This window comes from Geotrypetes seraphini, chromosome 4 (genome assembly GCF_902459505.1).
Source record: "Geotrypetes seraphini chromosome 4, aGeoSer1.1, whole genome shotgun sequence".
Taxonomy (NCBI): Eukaryota; Metazoa; Chordata; class Amphibia; order Gymnophiona; family Dermophiidae; genus Geotrypetes; species Geotrypetes seraphini.
Genome location: NC_047087.1, coordinates 238440186 through 238463531, shown reverse-complemented (window position 1 = coordinate 238463531; position 23346 = coordinate 238440186). Strand labels below are relative to the sequence as shown.

Here is a 23346-nt window from a genome sequence, read left to right as displayed (position 1 = left end):
GCAGTAAGCCTTGCCCCCTAAATCAAGCAAGGCATATTGCTTCGAGAGCCTGTGGAGTCTGTTCTGTAAAAAAAAAAAAATCCTGAGGTAGTGCCGGTCTGAAGGGTTGTTTCCCTTTAAGAAAACTGTATTTTACTGTATTTTTTCATCTAACCGGCACTTTTTTCTAGCTAGGTCGCGTATGGAGCAATTGTGCTCTTCTCCGGGGGAGGGGGACACAATTAGGTCCAGCCTGAACTCAGCGGTTTGGGTCGGTGAGGTGGTGGAGCTCCGTCGGCAGCGGCTGCAGGCGCCCAGAGCTCCCCGCCGATGGTGCCTCGCGAGTCGGCTGGGAGCAGTGGGGAAGCCCGGTCTTCCCCAACCGCCCACGGAGGGATTCGCCGAAAGATTCCCTCTCAGCTGATTTTTTGACAGCTGATGCCGACTTGCCTGTTTTAGCGGCTGGGACTGTTCAGCCTTCTCAGCCGCTACAGGCCATGGAGGGAGCATTTTTGGCGGGAACTTCGCCATTTTCTCTGTCTGGCCCCTCCATTTTGTCTGCAACCTCAGGTGACCTTCCCCCTGTATTGCGAACACAGGGGCAGGTTTCAGCAGGGACCCCTGCTGGGGCAGGGAGTCCCTGGGGACCCCCAGGGGTTTTTTGTCCCCAATTTAATTTCTTTCTTTGTGCAGACAATTGGGGGTCCCACGTGCACCTGGGGGGTTTCGGGGGTGGTTTTCCCTCCGCGCCCCCTATGGCTTGCCTCCCTCTTTTCGTTTGGCGTCCCCTCTTCCTCCTCCCTCATCCAAGCGCCCACGGGGGGGCTTGGATTGCGAATTGGTGGTCGGAGGAGCGTGTTGGCATGGTTGAGGACCTGGCTGCTTTGGCGGGCTTCCAGGATCCTCTAGAGGGGACGCCAGCTGGCAGCGGGGCGGCGGTTTTCCCGTCTTCCAGAGCAGATGCGTCCGTGGTGCGCTTTTTATTCAGAGGGATGAGCTTTTAGACCTGATGTAGCAGGTCTCCTTGGTGCTGCATTTTCGTATGGGGGCCCCTCTGCTTCAGGGGGTCTGTCCTGTTTCCCGCTCTTTTCCTGTGCTTCAGGATTTTCGGGATTTTGTGTTGGCGCAGTGGCCTACGGGCGCCGTTTCGTTTGGTGTGCGCCTTGGCTCATGGGTATCCCATCCCGGAGGGGGATAGGGCTAACTTAATTACGCCAATGGGGGACGCGGTGGTCTCGGCACTTCCTAAGCGGCATATCGTGCCTGTTATGGACGGATCTGCTCTTAGGGTCTCTGAGGAGCGTACATTAGAGACACTTAAGTATAATTTTGATGTCTCTGCCTTGGGGGTCCCGGCAGCTATTTGTGTGGGGCTGGTGGCTCGCACCGTGTTTCGGTGGTCTGAGCATGTCCTGGATCGTGAGTCTGATGACTGGTCCTTAGTGGATCTGGAGGTGGTGAAGTTTGAGATGACTGCCTCGTTCCTCTCGGTTGTTCTTTGTGACTTGGTGCTGCTAAGTCTGGGTCTTTTGGTGGCCGCACGCTGTACCTTGTGGCTTCGCGCTTGGTCGGCGGTTGCCGCGTCCAAAACTGAACTCCCCAAAATTTCCCTTTCGGGGGTTGTTTTTTGTTTATAGAGGACTTAGATCCGGTGGTTCAGACTCTGACGGACCCGGAGGTGCCCCGTCTGCATGAGGACCGTGCCTGCCCAGCTTCTCGGGTTGGCATTGCCCGGGGGCGTCTGCGAGAATTTCGCAAGTTTCGCCTGGGGCATGGGACTGCTTCTTTCCAGGCTTCCGGTTTTTCCCCGGGGTCGGTTGGCTTAGAGCATGCAGTCTTTTTCAGGGGGCCCGTCGGGGGGCTGGGAGTTCCCCCCCCCCTGGTTCCCCTGCTGCCCGTCCTGCGCGATGTCTCTTTGCCGGTGCCCCCTTTGGTTCCCGGGGGTGCCCGGCTTCGCAACTTGTTTCCAAAGTGGGCCAAGATCACGTCCGATCAGTGGGTCCTGGTGGTGGTGCGGGACGGTTATGTACTTGAATTTTATCCGCTCTCTGCCGGATCATATCTAGCCTTTCCATGTCAGGTGGCATGGGAGACGCTAGCCTTTCTCCAGACCCTTCAGCGCTTGCTAGATCTCTAAGCAGTTGTCCAGTGTCCCCTCAGGAGTGCGGTATCGGCTGGTACGCCATTTCCTTTATGGGGCCCTAAAGGGAGGGGACCTTTCGGCCCATCCTTGGTTTAAACTGAGGTCAACAGGAACTCTCAGAATTCCCTTTTATTCGCATGGACACACTGCAGTCTGTCCTTCTGGCAGTTCAGCCGGGGGAGTTCCTGACTTCTCTCGCTCTGGCGGAGGCCTACTTGCCTGTTTCCATTCGGGCCGCTCCTCAGCTCTTTCTTTGCTTGGCGATATTGGGTCTGCACTTTCAGTTCTGGGTGCTTCCCTTGGGCCTGGCCACGACTCCCCGGACGTTCGCCAAGTTGATGGTGGTCGTCACGGTGGCATTGCAGTCAGAGGGCATTCTGGTGCACCCCTTCTGGGATGACTCGTTGTTTCGGGCGAAGTCGTTGCAGGAGAGCGCCCGAGTTACGGCTCGGGTGGTTGAGTTTCTCCGGTCGCTGGGCTGGGTGGTCAACCTTTCCAGGAGTCGGTTGGTCCCCGCTCAGTATCTGGAGTACCTTGGAGTTCTGTTCGACACCTCCTTGGGGAAGGTCTTCCTTCCAGAGGCCCGGGTAAGCAAATTGCAATCTCAGATTCGCCTTCTTTTGGCGTCCCGGTGTCCTCGGGCGCAGGATTTCCTCCAAGTCTTGGGGTCGATGGCAGCGTTCCTGGATGTTGTGTGGTGGGCCCACATGTCTCTTCAGTATGCTCGGCTCCGTAGATGGTCACCCCAGTGGCTCAGTTTGGGGGTCCCTGTCCCTCTGTGAGGCTTGACGCGCTGCAGTCTTCTTTGGTGGCTCCAGACCTCTCATCTGGTCCAGAGGATGAGTCTGGACCTATCGCAGTGGACGGTGCTTCTCTCGGATGCCAATCTCCTCGGTTGGGGGGGCTCAGTGTCTAGGGGCACCTGGTCCATGGAGGAGGCATCCTGGTCAATCAACATGTTGGAGACCAGAGCCGTCCCTCTGGCGCTATTAGCCTTCCGCTCCCGCTTGAGGGGCAAGTCGGTCAGAGTCCAGTCTGACAATGCCACGGCGGTGGCTTATGTCAATCGTTGAGTCACCAAGAGCGCTCAGGTGGCGGAGGAGGCGGCTCGGCTCATGCTTTAGGGCGGAGTCATGCCTTCTGGACCTCTCGGCCTCTCACATGGCCGGGGTAGAGGTTGTTCAGGCGAACTTCCTCAGTCACATCTTAGATCACAGAGAGTGGTGTCTTAGCCCTGTGGCTCTTCAGTTGATAATGCCGGCTTGGGGTCAGTCCCTGATGGACCTGTCGGCCTCGAGTGGCAAGGCCAAGGTGTTCCGCTTCTTCAGTCGTCGCAGGGATGGACTGGCCGAGGGTCTGGATGCTCTGGTTCAACCATGGCCAACAGATAGGCTGTTGTGCAGGTTCCCTCCGTGGCCATTAGTGGGCAGAGTTCTTCTCCGCATTGTTCGCCATCCGGGTCTGGGGGTTCTGGTGGCTCCAGATTGGCCTCGACATCCGTGATACGCAGATCTGGTGACACTCTGGTGGCGGATCCTCTTCCTCTGCCTCCCTTGGACGACCTTCTGACGCAGGGTCCCATTCCCATGTTCGACCCGTCTCCCTTCTGTCTTACGGCTTGGCTTTTGAAAGGGGTCGCCTTGGTAAGAAGGGGTATTCAGATAGGGTGATTTCTACACTCTTGGGGTCCTGGAGGCTTTCTACCTCTCAGGCTTCTGTGTGGATTTGGCACTTCTTTGAGGGGTTGTGCCAGGTGCGGGGAGTGGTCTTTCTTCGCGTTTCTGTGCCTAACTTCTTAGAATTCTTGCAAGATGGCATGGATAGAGGCCTGGCTTCGGCTTCTCTCCGGGTTCAGCTTGTGACCTTGTCAGCCTTTCGGGGGTTTGTGACGGGTCAGCGTTTGACAGCCATTCCTGATGTGATTCGCTTTTTGCGGGCGGCCAAGGTGCTCAGGCCTCCCGTGCGGTCCTCTATTCCCTCTTGGAATCTCAGTCTGGTTCTCTCTATTCTGATGCACCCGCCCTTCGAACCGTTGGGCGGCTGCTCTTTGAAGGACCTTCCTCTGAAGACGGTCTTTTTGGTGGACATTTCTTCCGCTAGGCGTGTTTCTGAGCTACATGCTTTCTCTTGTAGGGCTCCCTTCTTGGAGTTTTCTAGGGAGCAGGTTGTCTTGAGGCCTGTTCCTTCCTTTTCTGCCAATAGTAGTTTTTCCTTTTCATGTCAATCAATCTGTGGTCCTCCCGGTCTTGGGTAGTTGGGAGGGCTCTTCTGAGCAAAGTCGGCTGGGCATGTTGGATGTTGGTCGGGTCCTTCGCTCTTACGTGCACCGGACCCAGGAGATCAGGAAATAAAATCATCTCTTTGTCCTTCTGACTGGTCCTCTTAGGGGGGCTGGCGCTTCTAGGGGCTACTATTGCATGCTAGATCAAGCAGACTTTTGCTTCCGCTTCTCTTCTGGGGCAGCAGCCAGTTCTGGAGTTTCTCAAAGCTCATTCTACTCGGGGTCAGGCGGCTTCTTGGGCTGAGTCGTCGCTCGTGCCTCCAGTGGACATTTGTACGGCTGCGGTTTGGTCTTCCTTGTATTTCTTTGTCAGACTTTTTCGGGTAGATGTTCTGGCGCGTCAGGACGCGGTGTTCGGTGTGTGTGTTCTGGTGTCGGCCCTTCGGGGGTCCCGCCCGTGTGAGGGACTGCTTTGGTACGTCCCATTCGTAAAGATTAACCTCTACTGGTCTGGAGAGTGCTAAAGAAGGAGAAATTAGGTTCTTACCTGCTAATTTACTTTCTTATCCCAGGACAAGCAGGCATGATATTCTCACATGTGGGTGACGTCATCTACGGAGCCCCAGCACGGACAGCTTTTCAAGCAAACTTGATTGAAGTTTCAAGTTTGCACACTGCACCACGCATGTGCTAGCCTTCTTACCCACTAGAGGGCGCATCCCCACCTCGTGGTCCTCAGTTCTAATTCATCCGCGGAGCCAGAAGCCCTGTGGATATTTTTGTGCTCTAATCGCCTTCTGTCGCCGCGGCTGTGGACGTTTTTCGACGCGGTCGCTCCGTGTAGATCTTCTTTCTTTTCTTGTTTTTCGTTTTTTCCAAAAAAAAAAAAATATTTCTTTTCCGTCGCTCCGGGGGCTCCCGGTAGCCACGGCCCGGGAACCTCGTTCGTTCCCGGCCACGTTGTAGGCCCATGTCCCGGCCTGTTACGGGGTTTAAAAAAGTGCGGTCGTTGTGACCGATTACTTTCAATAACAGACCCTCATCGCTGCTGTTTACGGTGCTTGGGGCCCCAGCACCCGACAGACGCGTGTGACAAGTGTGCCACCTTTCAGAAGCGGGCACTCACGCGCCGTAAGGCCCGTATGGCGGATCTTTTCTCCGTCGAGTCCCCGCCTGGGAAGGCCTCGAGTTCGGCCTTGGCTTCGGCCTTGACCTCGACCTCGGCTTCGGGACCCTCGGCTTCGCCTCGTCCCTCGATGCCATCTAAGCCGGTTGCTGCATCCAAGGCCTCGGGTAAGTCTCCACTTCCCTCCTCAGCTCCAGGATCATCTAAAAAGCCATCCTCGGGCTCTTCGACGGCGGGAGGGTCCACCTCCGCTCAGCCCAGGATGCCCAAGTCCATCGCCCCGAGGGAATACTCGAGACCGAGGTCGCCCTCTGAGGAGCGTCGGCAGGTGCTGCCCCAGGGGATGTCGATCCCTGTGTTCCAGAAATTGCTCCGGGCGTTGATCGCCTCGGAGCTCACCGGGGCTATTGAGCACCTGCAGCAGGCTTCGGCCTCGCCTGCTTCGGCCTCGATGCCCCCGCAGTTGGCGACCTCGGCCTCGGGTACCGGGGCTTCGGCTCCCGAGGCGCCCACGGCCTCGACCTCGGCATTGCCCTCGGACTCGGCTTCGAGGGGACAGCCGGAGCGTAGCGTGCGCCCATGCGACAAGGTGCGCCGGGTGCGGCGGCTCTCCTCGGAGTCCTCGCGAGGTTCATCACCTTCGGGCAAGCCTCGGGCGAAGCACCGTGCGAGGAAGGCCAAGCGGTCTCGGGCCTCGCCTCGGCGGCGCGGTCGCTCGTCGCCTACCGGGGTCGATACCTTGAGGGTACGGGACCTGCGGGTCGATAATCCCAACTTGTTCCGGTCTCCTGCCAGGGAGAGTTCCCGAGCGTCCTCGCCGGGGCCGAAGGGACGGGCTTCGGTGCCCCGGACCCCGGGGGGATCCCCCAAGGGTTCCCTTCGACAACCTCGGTCTCCAACCCCCTCGAGGTCACAGGTCTGTGCCTCCTTGGGTTCGGGATCGGGGAGGGAGCCGAGGTACTCTCACGAGGCCTCTCCCTTCGGCTCGGCAGGGAAGTCTCGGTCACCCTCTCCTCCTGCTAGACCTTCATCCTTCACGAGGTTTGTGCAGGATATGGCGGTGGCTTTGGGTGTGGACTTGTTGGAGGGATCCACTTACACCAAGGAGTTTTTAGAGGAGCAGGATCTTCCTGCTCCCCCTCGGGAATCCCCTCGCCTTCCCATCAACAAGGTCCTCCATCAGACCTTCCTTAGGAATCTCGAGGCTTCTTTGACGGTCGCAGTGGTGCCCTCCAAAATGGAGTCTACATGTCGCACCCTTCCCATCAAGGGGTTCGAGAAGGGGCAGCTCTCTCACAATTCCCTTCTGGTAGAGTCGGCACTTAAGAAATCGCAGCCTTCCAGGGTGTCGGCAGTGGTCCCGCTGGGTAGGGAGGGCCGGACCCTGGACAAATTCGGCCGTTGCCTTTATGCCAACTCTCTCATGGCGACGAGGGTGCTGAATTACGCCTTTTCGTACTCGTCATTCTTGCGGATGATGGTGAAGGACCTCCCTTCTTTTCGCGAGGTGATACCGGAGTCCCATAGAGACAGGTTTGCCACCTTCAGCTCTAATCTTTCCCAGCTGCGCCTCTACTTGTTCCACGCAGTTTACGACGCGTTTGAACTTGCCTCGAGGGTATCTGCCTGTGCGGTGGCCATGCGCCGGCTGGCGTGGCTTCGTACCCTCGAGATGGATTCAAATTTACAAGAGCGCTTGGCTAACTTGCCTTGCGTCGGGGCGGAGCTCTTTGACGACTCATTGGATGCGGCGACCAAGAGGCTTTCTGAACAGGAACGCTCCCTGGCCTCTTTGGTGCGTCCGAAGCCTAAGCCCACTCCGCAGCGTCCCTTCCGGCAGCCCCCGAGGAGGTATCCTCAGAAGTCTACGCCGGCCTTCTCTAGACCACCACCACGGCGCCCTCCCCAGCAGGGTAGGGGTGGCCCTTTTAAACCCGCCATGCAGGGAGCGGCCAAGCCCGCGCCGTCTTTTTGACGGGGTGTGCGGTTGGGGGCGGGCCCCCTCCGCGATTTCGCTGAACCCCCTCCCCATCGGTGGTCGCCTCAGCGCATTTACCGGGGCGTGGTCTGGGATCACGTCCGACGCTTGGGTGCTCTGGACCATCTCAGAGGGCTATTCACTCAACTTCTCCGTGCAGCCTCCGGACATGCCACCCAGAGCTTGGCCGCAGTCGCCCCTTCTCCTGATCGAGGCCAGAGCCTTGTTGAGCCTCCGCGCCGTAGAGCTGGTGCCGCCGGATCAGAGGGGGCAGGGGTTTTACTCCCGCTACTTTCTGGTCCCGAAAAAGACAGGGGACTTGCGCCCCATTTTGGACCTTCGGAGGCTCAACAAGTGCCTGGTCCGGGAGAAGTTCCGTATGTTATCGCTTCCGGTTTTGTATCCACTTCTGGAAGCAGGGGATTGGATGTGCTCCCTGGACTTGAAGGAAGCATACACCCATGTTCCGGTGCATCCCGCTTTCCGCAAGTTCTTGCGGTTCCAAGTGGGAGATTTGCACCTGCAGTATCGGGTTCTTCCCTTTGGTCTGGCGTCGTCCCCTCGGGTGTTCACCAAGTGTATGGTGGTGGTTGCGGCGGCCCTGCGCTCTCGGGGGCTGCAGGTCTTTCCCTACCTGGACGATTGGTTGATCAAGGCACCGTCCAGGGAGGGGGTTATCTTAGCGACCCAACAGACTATCAGTCTACTGCAAGGCCTGGGGTTCGAGGTGAATTTTCCCTAGTCTCAGTTGTGCCCAGCGCAGTCTCTCCAGTTCATTGGGGCCGTGCTGGACACGGTTCGCCTCCGCGCTTTCCTCCCCCCTCTCCGGTGGGAGGCCCTGCTTCGGTGGAGTCGCCACTGTCGGAAGCAATCGGTGGTGTCAGCCCAGCACATGATGATTCTGCTGGGTCACATGGCGTTGACGGTTCACGTCACACCCTTCGCCCGCCTGCATCTGAGGCTCGCTCAGTGGACTCTGGCCTCTCAGTGGCGGCAGGATCGAGATCCAGTGTCTTCCCCGATATCAGTGACTCCTTCTTTGAGTCGATCGCTCCGTTGGTGGACCAACTCTTCCAATCTTTCCGGGGGTTTGCTGTTTCTCGTTCCACCTTACAGCAAGGTCCTGACCACGGACTCCTCAGAGTACGCGTGGGGGGCTCATCTGGACGGTCTGCGGACGCAGGGTCTGTGGTCGGCCGAAGACCGTCGGTGCCACATCAATGTGCTGGAGCTTCGCGCCATTTTTCTGGCTGCGCGAGCGTTTGTCCACCTGCTGCACGATCAGGTGGTGCTCGTGCGGACCGACAACCAGGTGGCGATGTACTATGTCAACAAACAAGGGGGTACGGGCTCTTGGCCTCTGTGCCAGGAGTCTCTTCGTCTTTGGGAATGGGCGGTCTCCCAGAACATATTCCTGCGGGCTGTTTACATTCAGGGAGAGCAGAACCGGCTGGCAGACAAACTCAGTCGGCTTCTCCAGCCGCACGAGTGGTCCCTAAACTCCCGGGTCCTGCGCGAGGTCTTCGACCGCTGGGGGACTCCTCAGGTGGATCTGTTTGCCTCCCCGAAAACTCACAAACTGCCTCTCTATTGTTCTCGGATGTATTCCCGGGACCGTCTCGAGGCCGATGCCTTCCTTCTCGACTGGGAGGGGAAGTTCCTTTATGCGTTCCCTCCTTTTCCTCTGATTTTGAGAACGCTGGTTCATCTCAGATCGACCGGAGCCTCTATGATCCTCATTGCGCCTCGTTGGCCCAGACAGCACTGGTTCTCCCTGCTTCTTCAGCTCAGTGTCAGGGAACCTCTACTTCTGCCGGTCTTTCCCTCTCTGCTGTCTCAGAGTCGGGGTTCGCTGTTACATCCCAATCTTCAGTCTTTACATCTGACTGCTTGGTTCCTCTCCCCCTGACTTCGATCCCGGTGTCTCAGGCCGTGAGGGAGATTTTGGAGGCCTCGTGCAAGATCTCGACTCGGCGCTGTTATGCCCAAAAGTGGACCAGATTTACGTCCTGGTGCTCTTTGAATCATCTGGAACCTAGTTCGGTTCCTGTGTCTTCGGTTTTGGACTATTTATTGCATCTGTCTGAGTCAGGCCTGAAGACGACTTCCATTCGGGTGCATCTCAGTGCCATTGCCGCTTTCCATCGGCACCTCGAGGGTCGTTCTCTCTCTCTTCATCCTCTGGTTGCTCGTTTCATGAAGGGTTTAGTGAATGTCCATCCTCCTCTGAAACCTCCTCCGGTGGTGTGGGATCTTAATGTATTTTTTGCTCAGCTGATGAAGCCTCCTTTTGAGCCTATCGACAAGTCTCATCTTAAGTTTCTCACTTGGAAAGTGGTCTTTTTGATTGCACTCACGTCCGCTCGTCGGATTAGTGAGCTGCAGGCCTTGGTGGCGGATCCTCCTTTCACGGTGTTTCATCATGATAAGGTGGTTCTTCGCACCCATCCTAAATTTTTGCCTAAGGTTGTGTCTGATTTCCACCTCAATCAGTCCATTGTCCTTCCAGTATTTTTTCCGAAGTCCCACTCACATCCCGGTGAGGCGGCGCTTCATACGCTTGACTGTAAGAGGGCGTTGGCTTTTTATCTCCAACGTTCCAAGTCTTATCGGAAGGTTCCTCAATTGTTTTTGTCCTTTGACCCTAATCGTTTAGGACACCTGGTCTCAAAGCGCACCTTGTCAAACTGGTTAGCTGCTTGTATTTCCTTTTGCTACGCTCAGGCTGATATCCCGCTTTCGGGTCGAGTCACGGGGCATAAAGTCCGAGCGATGGCAGCTTCGGTTGCTTTCCTCCGATCCACGCCTATGGAGGAGATTTGTAAAGCTGCCACTTGGTCTTCGGTTCATACGTTCACCTCCCATTACTGTCTGGACTCTTTGTCCAGAAGCGACAGCCGGTTTGGCCAGTCGGTGTTACGTAATCTGTTTTCCTAAATTGCCATCCTCCCTCCTTCCCGTTTTTGGTTGGCTTGGAGGTCACCCACATGTGAGAATATCATGCCTGCTTGTCCTGGGATAAAGCACAGTTACTTACCGTAACAGGTGTTATCCAGGGACAGCAGGCATATATTCTCACAACCCGCCCTCCTCCCCGGGGATGGCTTTTATTTTGCTTGATATGGAACTGAGGACCACGAGGTGGGGATGCGCCCTCTAGTGGGTAAGAAGGCTAGCACATGCGTGGTGCAGTGTGCAAACTTGAAACTTCAATCAAGTTTGCTTGAAAAGCTGTCCGCGCTGGGGCTCCGTAGATGACGTCACCCACATGTGAGAATATATGCCTGCTGTCCCTGGATAACACCTGTTACGGTAAGTAACTGTGCTTTTTAGCTTCTCCAGACCAGTAGAGGTCCCCACCCTGTCTGTTGTTGTTGTTGTTGGGGCTGTTTCGCGGGCAGTTTTTGTTTTTTGCTGCGGGTTCTAGTATTTTTCTAGGGCCGGGGAGAATTAAAGAACAGCGGCTGTGGCTCGGCTGGCTTAGCTGGCGAGCTGTGGGGACATTTTCCTTCTGGTATTTCTCCTCTGCATTTTCCAACAGCATTTGGGTATGTTATTTGTTACTCCTGTTCGGAGTATTGTTTTCTTTCTGTTTTCCAGTTCTTAGTTCTGCTTGGCTATTCGGCAGACTAATGTAAATAGAGAAGGGAGTATATTATATACTGTCCCACAGTTTTGTTTTCAGTCTCCACCTGCTGGTCATGATTGGATATATACCCATTCGTAAAGATTAACCTCTACTGGTCTGGAGAAGCTAAAAGAAAGTAAATTAGCAGGTAAGAACCTAATTTCTCCTTCATACATAGGTTCAATTAGAAGCAAAACATTCTCAGTAGACAAACGGGATTAATCGGCTACACAATTGGCTGATTATCCTGTAGTCCACAGAGAACATTTGTTATAGGTAAGCAACTTTTTGTCTTTTAGACACTCATAAATATATGGTTAGAGAGAGGTAACAGTGTGTATTTTTATTTTTTTTTTTTGCTTATAGGAATGGGTGGACAGGGCTATGCTGGTGCAGGAGATGCAGGTTCAGGTTACCAGAGTGGCCACTATTGTCATATGAGGGGCCTGCCTTTTCGTGCAACAGAAAATGATATTGCTACCGTAAGTATAAATTATCCAAAAAGTGCTCACCAAATACAGTGGAACCTTGGTTTACGAGCATAATTCGTTCCAGAAGCATGCTCGTAAACCAAAGTACTTGTATATCAAAGCGAGTTTCCCCCATAGGAACTAAGGAAAACTCGCTTGATGTGTTCCGACCCACCCCCACCCCCTGAGGCCAGCGGGTTCGGCTCCACTTTAACCCCCCCTTCCCCCCCCGAGGCCACCGGCGCTGCTCCACATCACCCCCGCAATCTGGCATCCCCCCCCCCCCCCCCGCGATTTGGCATCCTCCATGCACCCACCCACCCAAATACGTTGGCTTACCCCCATATGGCACCGGCATCAGCATCAACGCATAGGCATGCCGGTGGCCGAAAATCTGCCGTCTTCCTTTTGCTGGGCCTTGAGCATCTGCGCATGCTCAAGACCCAGCAAATGGAAGACGGCATATCTTCGGGCACCAGCGTGTCCTGTGCGTTGTTGGTGCCAGTGCCATAAGGGGGTAAGCCAACATGTTTGGGTGGGTGGGGGGGATGCCAAATTGCAGCGGGGGGGGGGGGGGGGGCGATGCGAGCGGAGGGGTGTCAGATCGTGGGGGGGTGGGAACGCTTGTAAATTGAGTCAAGCTCAGTTTCCGAGGCGCCAATTTTGCGAATGTTTTGCTCGTGTTGCAAAACACTTGCAAACTGATGCGCTCGTAAACCGAGGTTTGACTGTACAGTAATGCCATTTAAAATCACACATCCTTCCCATTATTTTTTATTTTCAAATTTTACATAAAGTGTACAAAATATTAAAATACAATTGATAAATACATAGTATCACTTTTATATCTAATACATTATATATCTAAATTTAATTTTCCCCCTCACCCTCCCCCCACCCTTTTATTACTTTAATATAATATTTTTAATTTTCAAATTTTACATAAAATGTACAAAATATTAAATTACATTTGATAAATACACAATATCATTTTTGTATCTAATACATCATATTCTAAATATATTTTTATCCCCTCTCCCTCCCCCCACCCTTTTATTATTTTTCATTCATACATATTGTATAATATATTATAACATATTATGTAGAAATTATTTTCATTACCCCCCCTCTATGTGCGTCATAAAAAAAGATACTTAAAAGAAGAAAAGAAGAAGAGAAATCTTAATATTTATTCATTGCAGTATTTTGTCAATGGCCCCCATATTTTTATGAATTTAGTATATGTCCCTCTTTGTATTGCTATTGTTCTTTCCATTTTAAATATATGACATATTGTATTCCACCAAAATGTATAATTTAGGTTATTATAATTCATCCAGTCTGATCACTATATCAATTATTTCAAACTTATTCATCATATTAAAATCTCACTATTACTTATCCAAGATTGGAAGAGAACCACACTAGGGTTGATGGGTTAAGTGTTGGTAAAAACCAAAGGAACTAGTCCTAATAAGACAAAATGGATTTTCAGACAGATATGTCCCTTGTCTTAAGTAAAATAAGATTTTCTGTCTCCCCTGCTGGACCGGTACAGTTCTTCACTTATGGGTAATAGCTCATCATGACCAGCAGGTGGAGACTGAGACCAAAACGTTGGTATAGTAACATAACATAACTTTCTTTAGCACTCTCCAGACCAGTAGAGGTTGACCTTTACGAATGGGTATATATCCAATCATGACCAGTAGGTGGAGACTGAAAACAAAACTGGGAGATAGTACATAAGATATCCCCTTCTCTATTCTCATCAGTCTTCTTTTAGTCTCCAGCAGGTGTTGAGTGATCTGTACCCATTTCCCTTGGTAGGGCTGTTGGAATTTGTTTAGGGGGTTTCTAGTCCCTGTTTATCCCAGGACAAGCAGTCAGCATATTCTTTACTGATGGGTGATGGCACCGACAGAGCCCCGGTACGGACAATTTTAGAGTGATTGCACTCTAAGAACTTAGAAAGTTCTAGCAGGCCGCACTGCGCATGCACGAGTGCCTTCCCGCCCGACAGAGGCGTGCGGTCCCCCAGTTTCTTAGTTTCCGCGGAGCTAAGAAGAAGCGGTTTTTTCAACAGCCATTGGAAAATCCTTTTTGCCTTCCCGCTCGCGTGTTTTTTTTCTCTCTGGAAGTTTTTTCTTCCTCCTTTTCTTTTTATTTCTTGTTGTAAAAAAAAAAAATTTGTTCTTTTTTTTCATTTTTCTTCGCCTCGCCTCGGCGGAGCCTGTTGGCATAATCGAAGCCTCCGCCTTCGATTTAGCGGAGGCCGTGTTCACCTTCATGCCCCTGCAGCCAGGTTTCAAGAAGTGTCAACGGTGTGCACGGCCCATCTCTTTAACCGATCCCCACAACTGGTGCCTTCAGTGCCTGGGTCTGGATCACAACGCCTCCTCTTGCACCCGTTGCGCTTCGCTTAAAAAGCGTACCTTGAAGAACCGACAAATCCAACAACGTCTTCTCTTCGGTGCCAGAATGGAACCATCGACATCCACTCCCCCTTCTAAACCGGCACCGACTCTTTCGACACCGCCGGATCTTCCTCCAGTGTCGCATCCCCCAGGTAAGCCGGCTAAGAAGCCTTCCTCTTCCCTGGAGCGTCCTCCTGCCGATCCTGCAGTGAGCCCAGTCCTGCCGGCATCGAGGCGTCCCCATAAGCGCTCCACTCCCATTGAAGTGATTGCCACATCAACGGCCTCCTCATCTCCCAAGCGTTGCGCGGCACCACAGGTACCGAAGAAAAAGAAAGTGGTACCGGAGCCTTCCTTAGATGACCACTATCCTGCAAGTCCAGCTTCAAGAGCAGTTGCTACACCTTCTTCCTGCTCTGCTGGCACCGAACCTTCCAGCCCCGGTCCGTTCTGAGCATTCGGTACCGTTGGTTGAACAGCCTGTGTTATCGGCATCAACTCTTTCGGCACCAATAACCTCCTGTTTCCACTTCCATGCCTATTTTGTTAGCGGAACCCAGGACCTCACATCATGCGGTACAGACGGTCTCTGAATCGGCACCGTCTCCCGTTAACCGCTAGGCATCATCTTACTTCTCCTGGTGCTGCCTCTATGCGCTCTGGTAAATCTGCGCAGATCCCACCATACTGACCTCTCGACCCCGCTTTCTCGAGGTCGTGGCTCACAGGTTCGTGACCCTGACTTGTGGGACGATTCTGAGGAGCCTATCGGTATCGAAGAGGCGGTTTCCTCAGACGAGGAAGATCCTTCTCTCCAGGAACCGCCTTCTAAACTTGATCAATCCTCCTTCACAAAATTCTTGAAGGAGATGTCTGACTCTCTGTCTATACCCTTGGAATCTGATTCCAAAAAATCCCAGGCTTTCCTCAAAGCCCTGGATTTTGATCAGCCTCCAAAAGAGTTCCTTAAGTTACCTCTGCATGACATCCTGAGAGAAACTTTTTATAAAAACTTGGAGACTCCTCTGACTATTCCAGGAGCTCCAAGGAAATTGGACACTCTATATAAGGTGATCCCTATCCCGGGTTTTGACCACAACTTCCCCATGAGTCTTTACTCGTGGAGTCCACTCTCAAGAAGTCGGCAGGCTCTAGTGTCTATGCCTCCGTCCCTCCTGGCAGAGAAGGGAAGACCATGGACAAATTTGGAAAACGGTTATACCAGAATGCTATGCTGGCTAACCGTTCAGGTAATTATGCTTTTCACTTTTCCTTCTACCTGAAGCATTTGATCCAACAGTTATCCCAGGACAAGCAGGCAGGTATTCTCACTAGTGGGTGATGTCATCCGACAGAGCCCCGATACGGACATCTTGCAAGCATGTCTTGCTTGAAGAAACTCAGAAGTTTCGAGATGCCCGCACCGCGCATGCGCCAGTGCCTTCCCGCCCGATGCTCCGGGCGTGTCTCCTCAGTTCTTTTTCTTCCGTGGAGCTGAGAAGTCTATCTTCAATTTGCGCCCATTGAATATCTTTTTTGCCTTCTTTTTGCCGCGGGTTGAGTTCTTTTGAGCTCTCCTGTGCGTTTATTTCTTTCTTTGATTTCTTTTTTAAAAAAAAAAAAAAATTTTTCCTTCCGACTCCGGGTCAGCCGCGTGGCTGAGGCCCCGCGTCTTCGACCTTGCGGCGGAGCTTTTCCGGCCTATGTCCCGGCCGATTACCGGTTTCAAAAAGTGTAGCAAGTGCCAGCGCGCGATTTCACTCACGGACCCTCATCGACGCTGCTTACAGTGTCTGGGACCAGATCACTTCCCGAAATCATGCCGGCCTTGCTCCACTCTGACGGCGAGAGCGTTTAAGCGCCGCTGTCTGCTTTGGGAGTCCATGTTCAAGATGGAAGCTTCGTCAGATCCTGCAGCTTCGACATCGACGGGGGCTTCGACTTCTTCAGCGAAGCCCGCTGCCTCCCCAGCTGCTTCGGGCCTCCTGAAACCGGCGTCGTTCACCCCGGTTTCGGCCCATGCTTCGGCGCCGGTGCCTTCCTCCGTCTCCTCGGAGCAGGTATCGACCCCTACAGTTCCACCGGTGGTGCTCAAGGTGCCGAAGACTGGCAAGCAGAAGCACACTGCACCGAAGGAGCGCGGAGACCGTGCGGAAGGGCCCCCTTTTGGTGCGGATCCCTCCATATCGGCTTCGCTGCGGTCCATTCTGGAGGCTCAGTTCGTTGAACTCATGCAAACCATGGGGCCTCGACTGATTGCCACCATCCAGGGTGACCTCCCTGCTTCGGCTTCGAGGGGCGGTCCGCCCCCTCCTCCTCCTCCTCGCCGCACGACCTCGTTGCTCGGCGAGGAGGAGCGGCGAGTGGTGTCCGGGTCCTCGAGGAGGTCCTCAGATAGTGCTGTGCCTCCTTTGGAACCGATTCCCTCGAGGAGGGCTTCTCTTAGTGATATGCCTCCTTTGGAGCCCATTCCCTCGAGGAAACCCTCGTTTAGTGACCTGCCTCCCTTGGAACCGATTACTCCGCCCCATGATGCAGTGTGGCGTCCACCTTCGGGGCCATCCAGTCCGGGGCATAGCAGGAAGCAGAACTCCCTATCAAGCCTGGGCGACTTCCAGAGAAGCACCAACTCTTCCACCTTTGCGATCGACGGCATCGAGCCCATTCTGCTCCTTGGAAGCGTCTGACCCAGTCTCTCACAGAAGGACTCGATCCCCTTCCAGGCATCGAGAAGGGCATCGGTCCAGGCATTCTTCGAAGCATTCCTCTCGACACTCAACCGTCTCGCCTCAGAAAAAGTTGCCTCGGTTGGGGTATGCTGCTTCGACTGGGTCTCCTCCTCCGGGCCCGGAGTTCGAGGGCCCCGAGGTTTTCTACTCGTCCTGTTGCTCACAGGCCTCTATGGAGCCCGAAGCCTCGTCTTCTTCTAGTCCTTCTCGTAGACCGGCGACGGCAGACCAACTGTCTTTTTCCTCATTCCTCAGACAGATGGCGGATGACATGGACATTACCCTCGATGCTGGGTCTCGATACTCCAAGGAGTATCTCGATACCATGCACTTGCCTCACCCTCCGGCCGAGTCCTTGTGCCTTCCTCTGCACAAGCTCCTCGACCAGACCTTCATGAGGTGCTTCGAGTCTCCTTACTCTATCCCTGCGGTCCCTGGCAAATTGGATTTGCGGTACCGCACGGTGCATCATTAGGGCTTTGAGGGTCCTCAACTTTCGCATCAGTCCCTCCTGGTCGAATCCTCGCTCAAGCGGTCTCATCCTGGCCAGGTCTATGCTTCCGTGCCTCCGGGACGCAAGGGCAGAACCATGGATAAGTTTGGGCGCCGCATCTATCAGAATTCGATGATGGCGTCTAGAGTCCTGAATTATAACTTCCACTTTTCAACCTACTTGGAATTTTTTCTGCCTGTGCTTCGAAAGTTCACTCCATACATCGAGTCCCAGGCTAGGTTTGAGTTTGAAGAAGTGGTTGCTTCGTTGTCCCAACTCCGGCTTCAGTTGATGCAATCTGCCTATGATGCGTTTGAGCTCTCAGCCCGAGCGGCAGCTTGCTCGGTGGCGATGCGCCGGTTGGCCTGGTTGCGGACCATTGATATGGACCCGAATCTTCAGGACCGCCTGGCGAACGTCCCGTGTGCTGGGGCGGATCTTTTTGACGAATCTATCGAGACTGTCACGAAGAAATTGTCTGACCACGAAAAGTCCTTCCAATCTATTCTTCGGCCGAAGCCTAAGCCTCAGCAGTCTCGACCTTCTCGTCCACCATTGATTTATCAGAGGCGTTATCAGCCGAGGCAAACTCCTCCTGCGAGGCAACCGGCGAAGCGACAGCCTCCCCAGAAGGGTCAGCCTAAGTCTCAGTCGCCTGCTGTCCCTAAGACCACGCAGCCCTTTTGACTGTCTCGTCGAGGGCATAACCAACTTCGTTCTGCCTCTCCCTGGTTTTCCCATCGGAGGGCGTCTCCATCATTTTTATCATCGCTGGGAGACCATAACAACCGACCTCTGGGTCCTTACTATCATCAGGGAGGGATACTCTCTTCATTTCCATCGGGTCCCTCCGGACCACCCTCCAAGAGAGTATCCTTCCAACTTGACTCAGACCGCCCTTCTTCTTCAGGAAGCTCATTCTTTGCTCCGGCTTCGTGCCGTGGAGCCGGTTCCCACGGACCAACTGAACCAGGAGTTTTACTCCCGGTACTTCCTTGTCCCTAAGAAGACGGGCGACCTGCGACCCATTTTGGACCTCAACAAATTCCTTGTCAAGGAGAAGTTTTGCATGCTGACGCTTGCTTCTCTCTACCCCCTCCTCGAGCAGAACGACTGGTTATGCTCTCTGGATCTCAAGGAGGCCTACACTCATATCCCCATTCATCCGGCCTCTCGCAAGTTCCTCAGATTTCGGGTGGGACATCTCCATCTGCAGTACCGAGTGCTTCCATTCGGCCTGTCTTCGTCTCCCAGAGTCTTCACGAAGTGTCTGGTGGTGGTGGCCGCAGCACTCAGGAACCAGGGTCTTCAGGTATTCCCCTACCTCGACGACTGGCTGATCAAGGCTCCCTCGGCCTCGGGTGTCCTCTCGGCGACCCTGTCCACGATTCTGTTCCTGCAGAATTTGGGATTCGAGGTCAACTTTCCCAAGTCTCATCTACGGCCGACCCAGTCGCTGTCCTGGATACCATTCGTCTCCGAGCATTCCTTCCTTCTCAGCGCCTGGATGCTCTTCTTCATCTCTGCCAGTCTGTATCTTCTCGCCAGACCATCTCGGCGAGACACATGATGGTCCTCCTGGGCCACATGGCCTCTACGGTTCATGTGACGCCGTTGGCCAGACTCCACCTCAGAATTCCTCAGTGGACCCTGGCATCACAGTGGACTCAGGTGTCGGATCCGTTGACTCGACACATCACAGTCACTCCTGCTCTTCGGCAGTCTCTACTCTGGTGGATGACCTCTTCGAATCTATCCAGAGGTTTGCTGTTTCATTCTCATCCCCACCAGAAGGTTCTCACAACCGATTCCTCGACCTATGCCTGGGGAGCGCCTCTGGATGGACTTCGCACTCAGGGATTCTGGACCTGTGCGGACCGACTCCATCAAATCAATCTTCTGGAGCTCAGAGCCATCTTCAATGCTCTTCAAGCCTTTCAACATCTGCTTCACGACATGGTGGTCCTCATTCGCACCGACAATCAGGTCGCCATGTATTATGTCAACAAGCAAGGGGGCACGGGCTCGGCCTCCCTCTGCCAGGAGGCTCTCAGAGTCTGGGATTGGGCGGTTCGCCACAACACCTTCCTCAAAGCTGTCTACATTCAGGGGAAGGACAATGTCTTGGCGGACAAGCTGAGCAGGCTTTTCCAACCTCACGAATGGACCCTCCATTCCATGCCCCTTCATCAGATCTTTGCTCAGTGGGGAACGCCTCAGATAGACCTCTTTGTGGCTCCCCACAACTTCAAACTGCCTCTTTTTTGCTCCAGGATCTACACTCCTCATCGTCTCGAGGCAGATGCCTTTCTACTGGATTGGGGGAATCGCTTCCTGAATGCTTTCCCCCCATTTCCTCTCATTCAAAAGACTCTGGTCAAGTTGAGATCGGACCATGCCACCATGATTCTGATTGCTCCTCAGTGGCCCAGACAACCTTGGTTCTCCCTTCTACTTCAACTCAGCAGCAGGGAGCCGGTCCTTCTTCCAGTGTTTCCTTCACTGCTTACGCAGCATCAGGGATCTCTACTTCATCCCAACCTGCAGTCTCTCCACCTGACAGCTTGGTTCCTCTCAACGTAACCCCTCACCAGTTTTCCCAGGCGGTGAGGGAGGTCTTGGAGGCTTCCAGGAAGCCTACTACTCGTCAATGCTACTCCCAAAAATGGACCAGATTTTCTTCATGGTGTATTTCCAATTCTAAGGAGCCTCAGCGAGCCTCCCTATCCTCTGTTTTGGACTATCTTTTACATCTGTCTCAGTCTGGTCTCAAGTCGACATCTATACAGTCCACCTGAGTGCTATTGCGGCTTTCCATCAGCCTCTGCAGGGGAAACCTCTCTCTTCTCATCCTGTGGTTTCCAGATTTATGAAAGGACTTTTTTATGTCAATCCTCTTCTCAAACCGTCTCCAGTGGTTTGGGATCTAAATGTTGTCCTTTCTCAGCTTATGAAACCTCCTTTTGAGCCTCTGAGCAAGGCTCCACTAAAGTTTCTCACTTGGAAAGTGGTTTTTCTGGTGGCCCTCACATCTGCTCGCAGGGTCAGTGAGCTTCAGGCCTTGGTGGCGGACCCACCTTTCACAATATTCCATCATGACAAGGTGGTCCTCCGCACTCACCCGAAATTCCTGCCTAAAGTGGTCTCTGAATTTCACCTTAACCAATCCATTGTGCTTCCAGTGTTCTTTCCAAAGCCTCATTCTCATCCTGGAGAATCAGCTCTTCACACTCTGGACTGTAAACGTGCTTTGGCTTTCTACTTGGATCGCACCAAACCACACAGAACTGCTCCTCAACTTTTCGTCTCCTTTGATCCAAACAAGTTGGGACGACCTGTATCGAAGCGCACCATATCCAACTGGATGGCGGCTTGTATCTCTTTCTGCTATGCCCAGGCTGGATTACCCCTTCCCTGTAAGGTCACAGCACATAGGGTCAGAGCTATGGCAGCCTCTGTAGCCTTCCTCAGATCGACACCGATTGAGGAGATTTGTAAGGCTGCCACTTGGTCCTCGGTTCATACATTCACCTCTCATTATTGTCTGGATACTTTCTCCAGACGGGATGGACAGTTTGGCCAAACTGTGTTACAAAATTTGTTCTCCTAAGTTGCCAACTCTCCCTCCATCCCATTGAGGTTAGCTTGGAGGTCACCCACTAGTGAGAATACCTGCCTGCTTGTCCTGGGATAAAGCAATGTTACTTACCGTAACAGTTGTTATCCAGGGACAGCAGGCAGCTATTCTCACGTCCCACCCACCTCCCCTGGGTTGGCTTTTCTGCTAGCTACCTGAACTGAGGAGACACGCCCGGAGCATCGGGCGGGAAGGCACTGGCGCATGCGTGGTGCAGGCATCTCGAAACTTCTGAGTTTCTTCAAGCAAGACATGCTTGCAAGATGTCCGTATCGGGGCTCTGTCGGATGACATCACCCACTAGTGAGAATAGCTGCCTGCTGTCCCTGGATAACAACTGTTACGGTAAGTAACATTGCTTTGTCTTCCCTCCAAAAATACCTTCCTCAGCGTAAGATCCAGTTATTCCAACAATATACTTCCAGTCTGCTCCAGCTCCGAAAGTTCATGGTACGTTCCATCTACCATACCTTTGAACTAACCTCCAGAGCTACTGCCATGGCAGTTGCCATGCGCCGCCACCTGGCTTGGCTTCGGGTTTTGGAGCTCGATGTGAACCACAAGGACCGTCTTGCAAATGCTCCTTGCTTGGGTGACGAGCTGTTTGGGGAATCCTTGGACACCACCACACAAAAATTGTCTGCCCACGAGACCCAATGGGATATCTTACTAAAGAACAAGAAGAAGCCTCCACCGGCTTGTCCTTTTCGTCAACACACGTCTTATCAACGTCGTTATTCTGCTCGGCCTCTCAATTCTCCTCAAAATCAACCTAGAAGACAGCGCCAGCAGCAACATCAACAGGCTCTTCCATCACAGCAGCAACCTGTGAAGCCAGCTGCTCCACCCAAATCAACTCAGCCTTTTTGACTTCATCCTCAGGGACATAGCCAGTCTCCCTCCATCTTCTCCTCTACCACAACCTATCGGAGCTCGCCTGCACATTTTTCTATCCCGTTGGGAACTTATCACCTCAGATCAATGGGTACTAAACATCATTCATCACGGGTATTCTCTCAACTTTCAGACTCTTCCTCCAGACAACCCTCCAAAAGAGTCTGCTTCCAACCCCTCTCAGTCCTCCCTCCTTCTTCAGGAGGTCCAATCCCTTCTTCTGAAAGCCATAGAGGAAGTTCCTCTAGATCAGAGGTGGCAGGGCTTTTACTCCCGTTATTTTCTAGTTCCCAAAAAGACGGGAGACCTCAGACCTATTTTGGATCTCAGGGACCTCAACAAGTGTTTGGTCAGGGAAAAGTTCAGAATGCTCTCTCTAGCCACGCTTTATCCTCTTCTCACTCAGGACGACTGGCTATGCTCCCTCGACCTCAAAGAGGCATACACTTACATACCCATACATCAAAACTCCAGACGGTATCTCAGATTTCAGATCCATCACCGTCATTATCAATACCGAGTGCTACCCTTCGGTCTTGCCTCCTCTCCAAGGGTATTCACCAAGTGTCTGATCGTGGTAGCTGCCTTTCTCAGATCTCACAGTCTCCAAGTCTTCCCTTACCTGGACGACTGGCTAATCAAGGCTTCTTCATCTCAGCAGGTGATTCAAACCACCAATCACACCATCTCCTTCCTTCACATCCTTGGCTTCGAGTTCAATTACCTGAAGTCGCATCTCCTTCCCACTCAGCGACTACAATTCATTGGAGCGGTCCTCGACACCACCCTTATGAGGGTATTCCTTCCCTCCAACCGTCTACAGACACTGCTCCACCTTTGTCATCATGTGCTCCTTCAAAACTCCATTTCGGCCCGCCAGATGATGGTTCTCTTAGGCCACATGGCCTCGACGGTGCATGTCACTCCACTCGCCTGTCTCCACCTTCGTACTCCTCAGTGGACCTTGGCCACTCAATGGTCCCAGGCGACAGATCCTCTTTCACGTCATATATCTGTAACATCGTCGTTCCGACAGTCTCTGCAATGGTGGTCGAACTCCTCCAATTTTTCCAGAGGTCTTCTCTTCCATCTGTCTCTTCACTCCATGATCATCACCACGGATGCTTCCCCCTATGCCTGGGGAGCACACATGGAACACCTTCGCACACAAGGCCTGTGGACGGTCCAGGAACGAGCTCATCACATCAATTTCCTGGAACTCAGGGCAATGTTTTATGCTCTCAAAGCGTTTCAACATCTTCTCTATCCCCAGGTTCTTCTTCTGTGCACAGACAATCAGGTAGCCATGTACTACATCAACAAGCAAGGCGGAACAGGCTCTCGCCTCTTATGTCAGGAAGTCCAAAGGATTTGGTCCTGGGCGACAGATCGCTGTCTCTTTCTGAGGGCGGTCTACATTCAAGGCGAACAGAATTCCTTAGCAGACAACCTCAGCAGGATTCTTCAACCTCACGAATGGACCCTCGACCCTGTCATTCTCCGGTTTGTCTTTGCTCAGTGGGGTACTCCTCAAGTGGACCTCTTTGCAGCTCCCCACAATCATCAACTGCCCCTCTTTTGTTCCAGACTCTACTTCCCTCATCGTCTGACACCAGATGCTTTTCTCCTCA

At 53.3% G+C, this 23346-nt stretch overlaps 1 protein-coding gene across 5 annotated transcripts in view; it reads left to right on the top strand.

Moving 5' to 3' along the window:
* Nucleotides 1–23346, top strand: part of HNRNPH3 (heterogeneous nuclear ribonucleoprotein H3) — a 179171-nt gene that overhangs the window by 85799 nt on the left and 70026 nt on the right. For all 5 annotated transcript variants that reach the window (XM_033941603.1, XM_033941602.1, XM_033941604.1 and 2 more), the window contains one exon: nt 11442–11557. In XM_033941603.1, coding sequence (XP_033797494.1) covers nt 11442–11557 — 116 coding nt within the window. The remainder of the gene's footprint in view (nt 1–11441; nt 11558–23346) is intronic.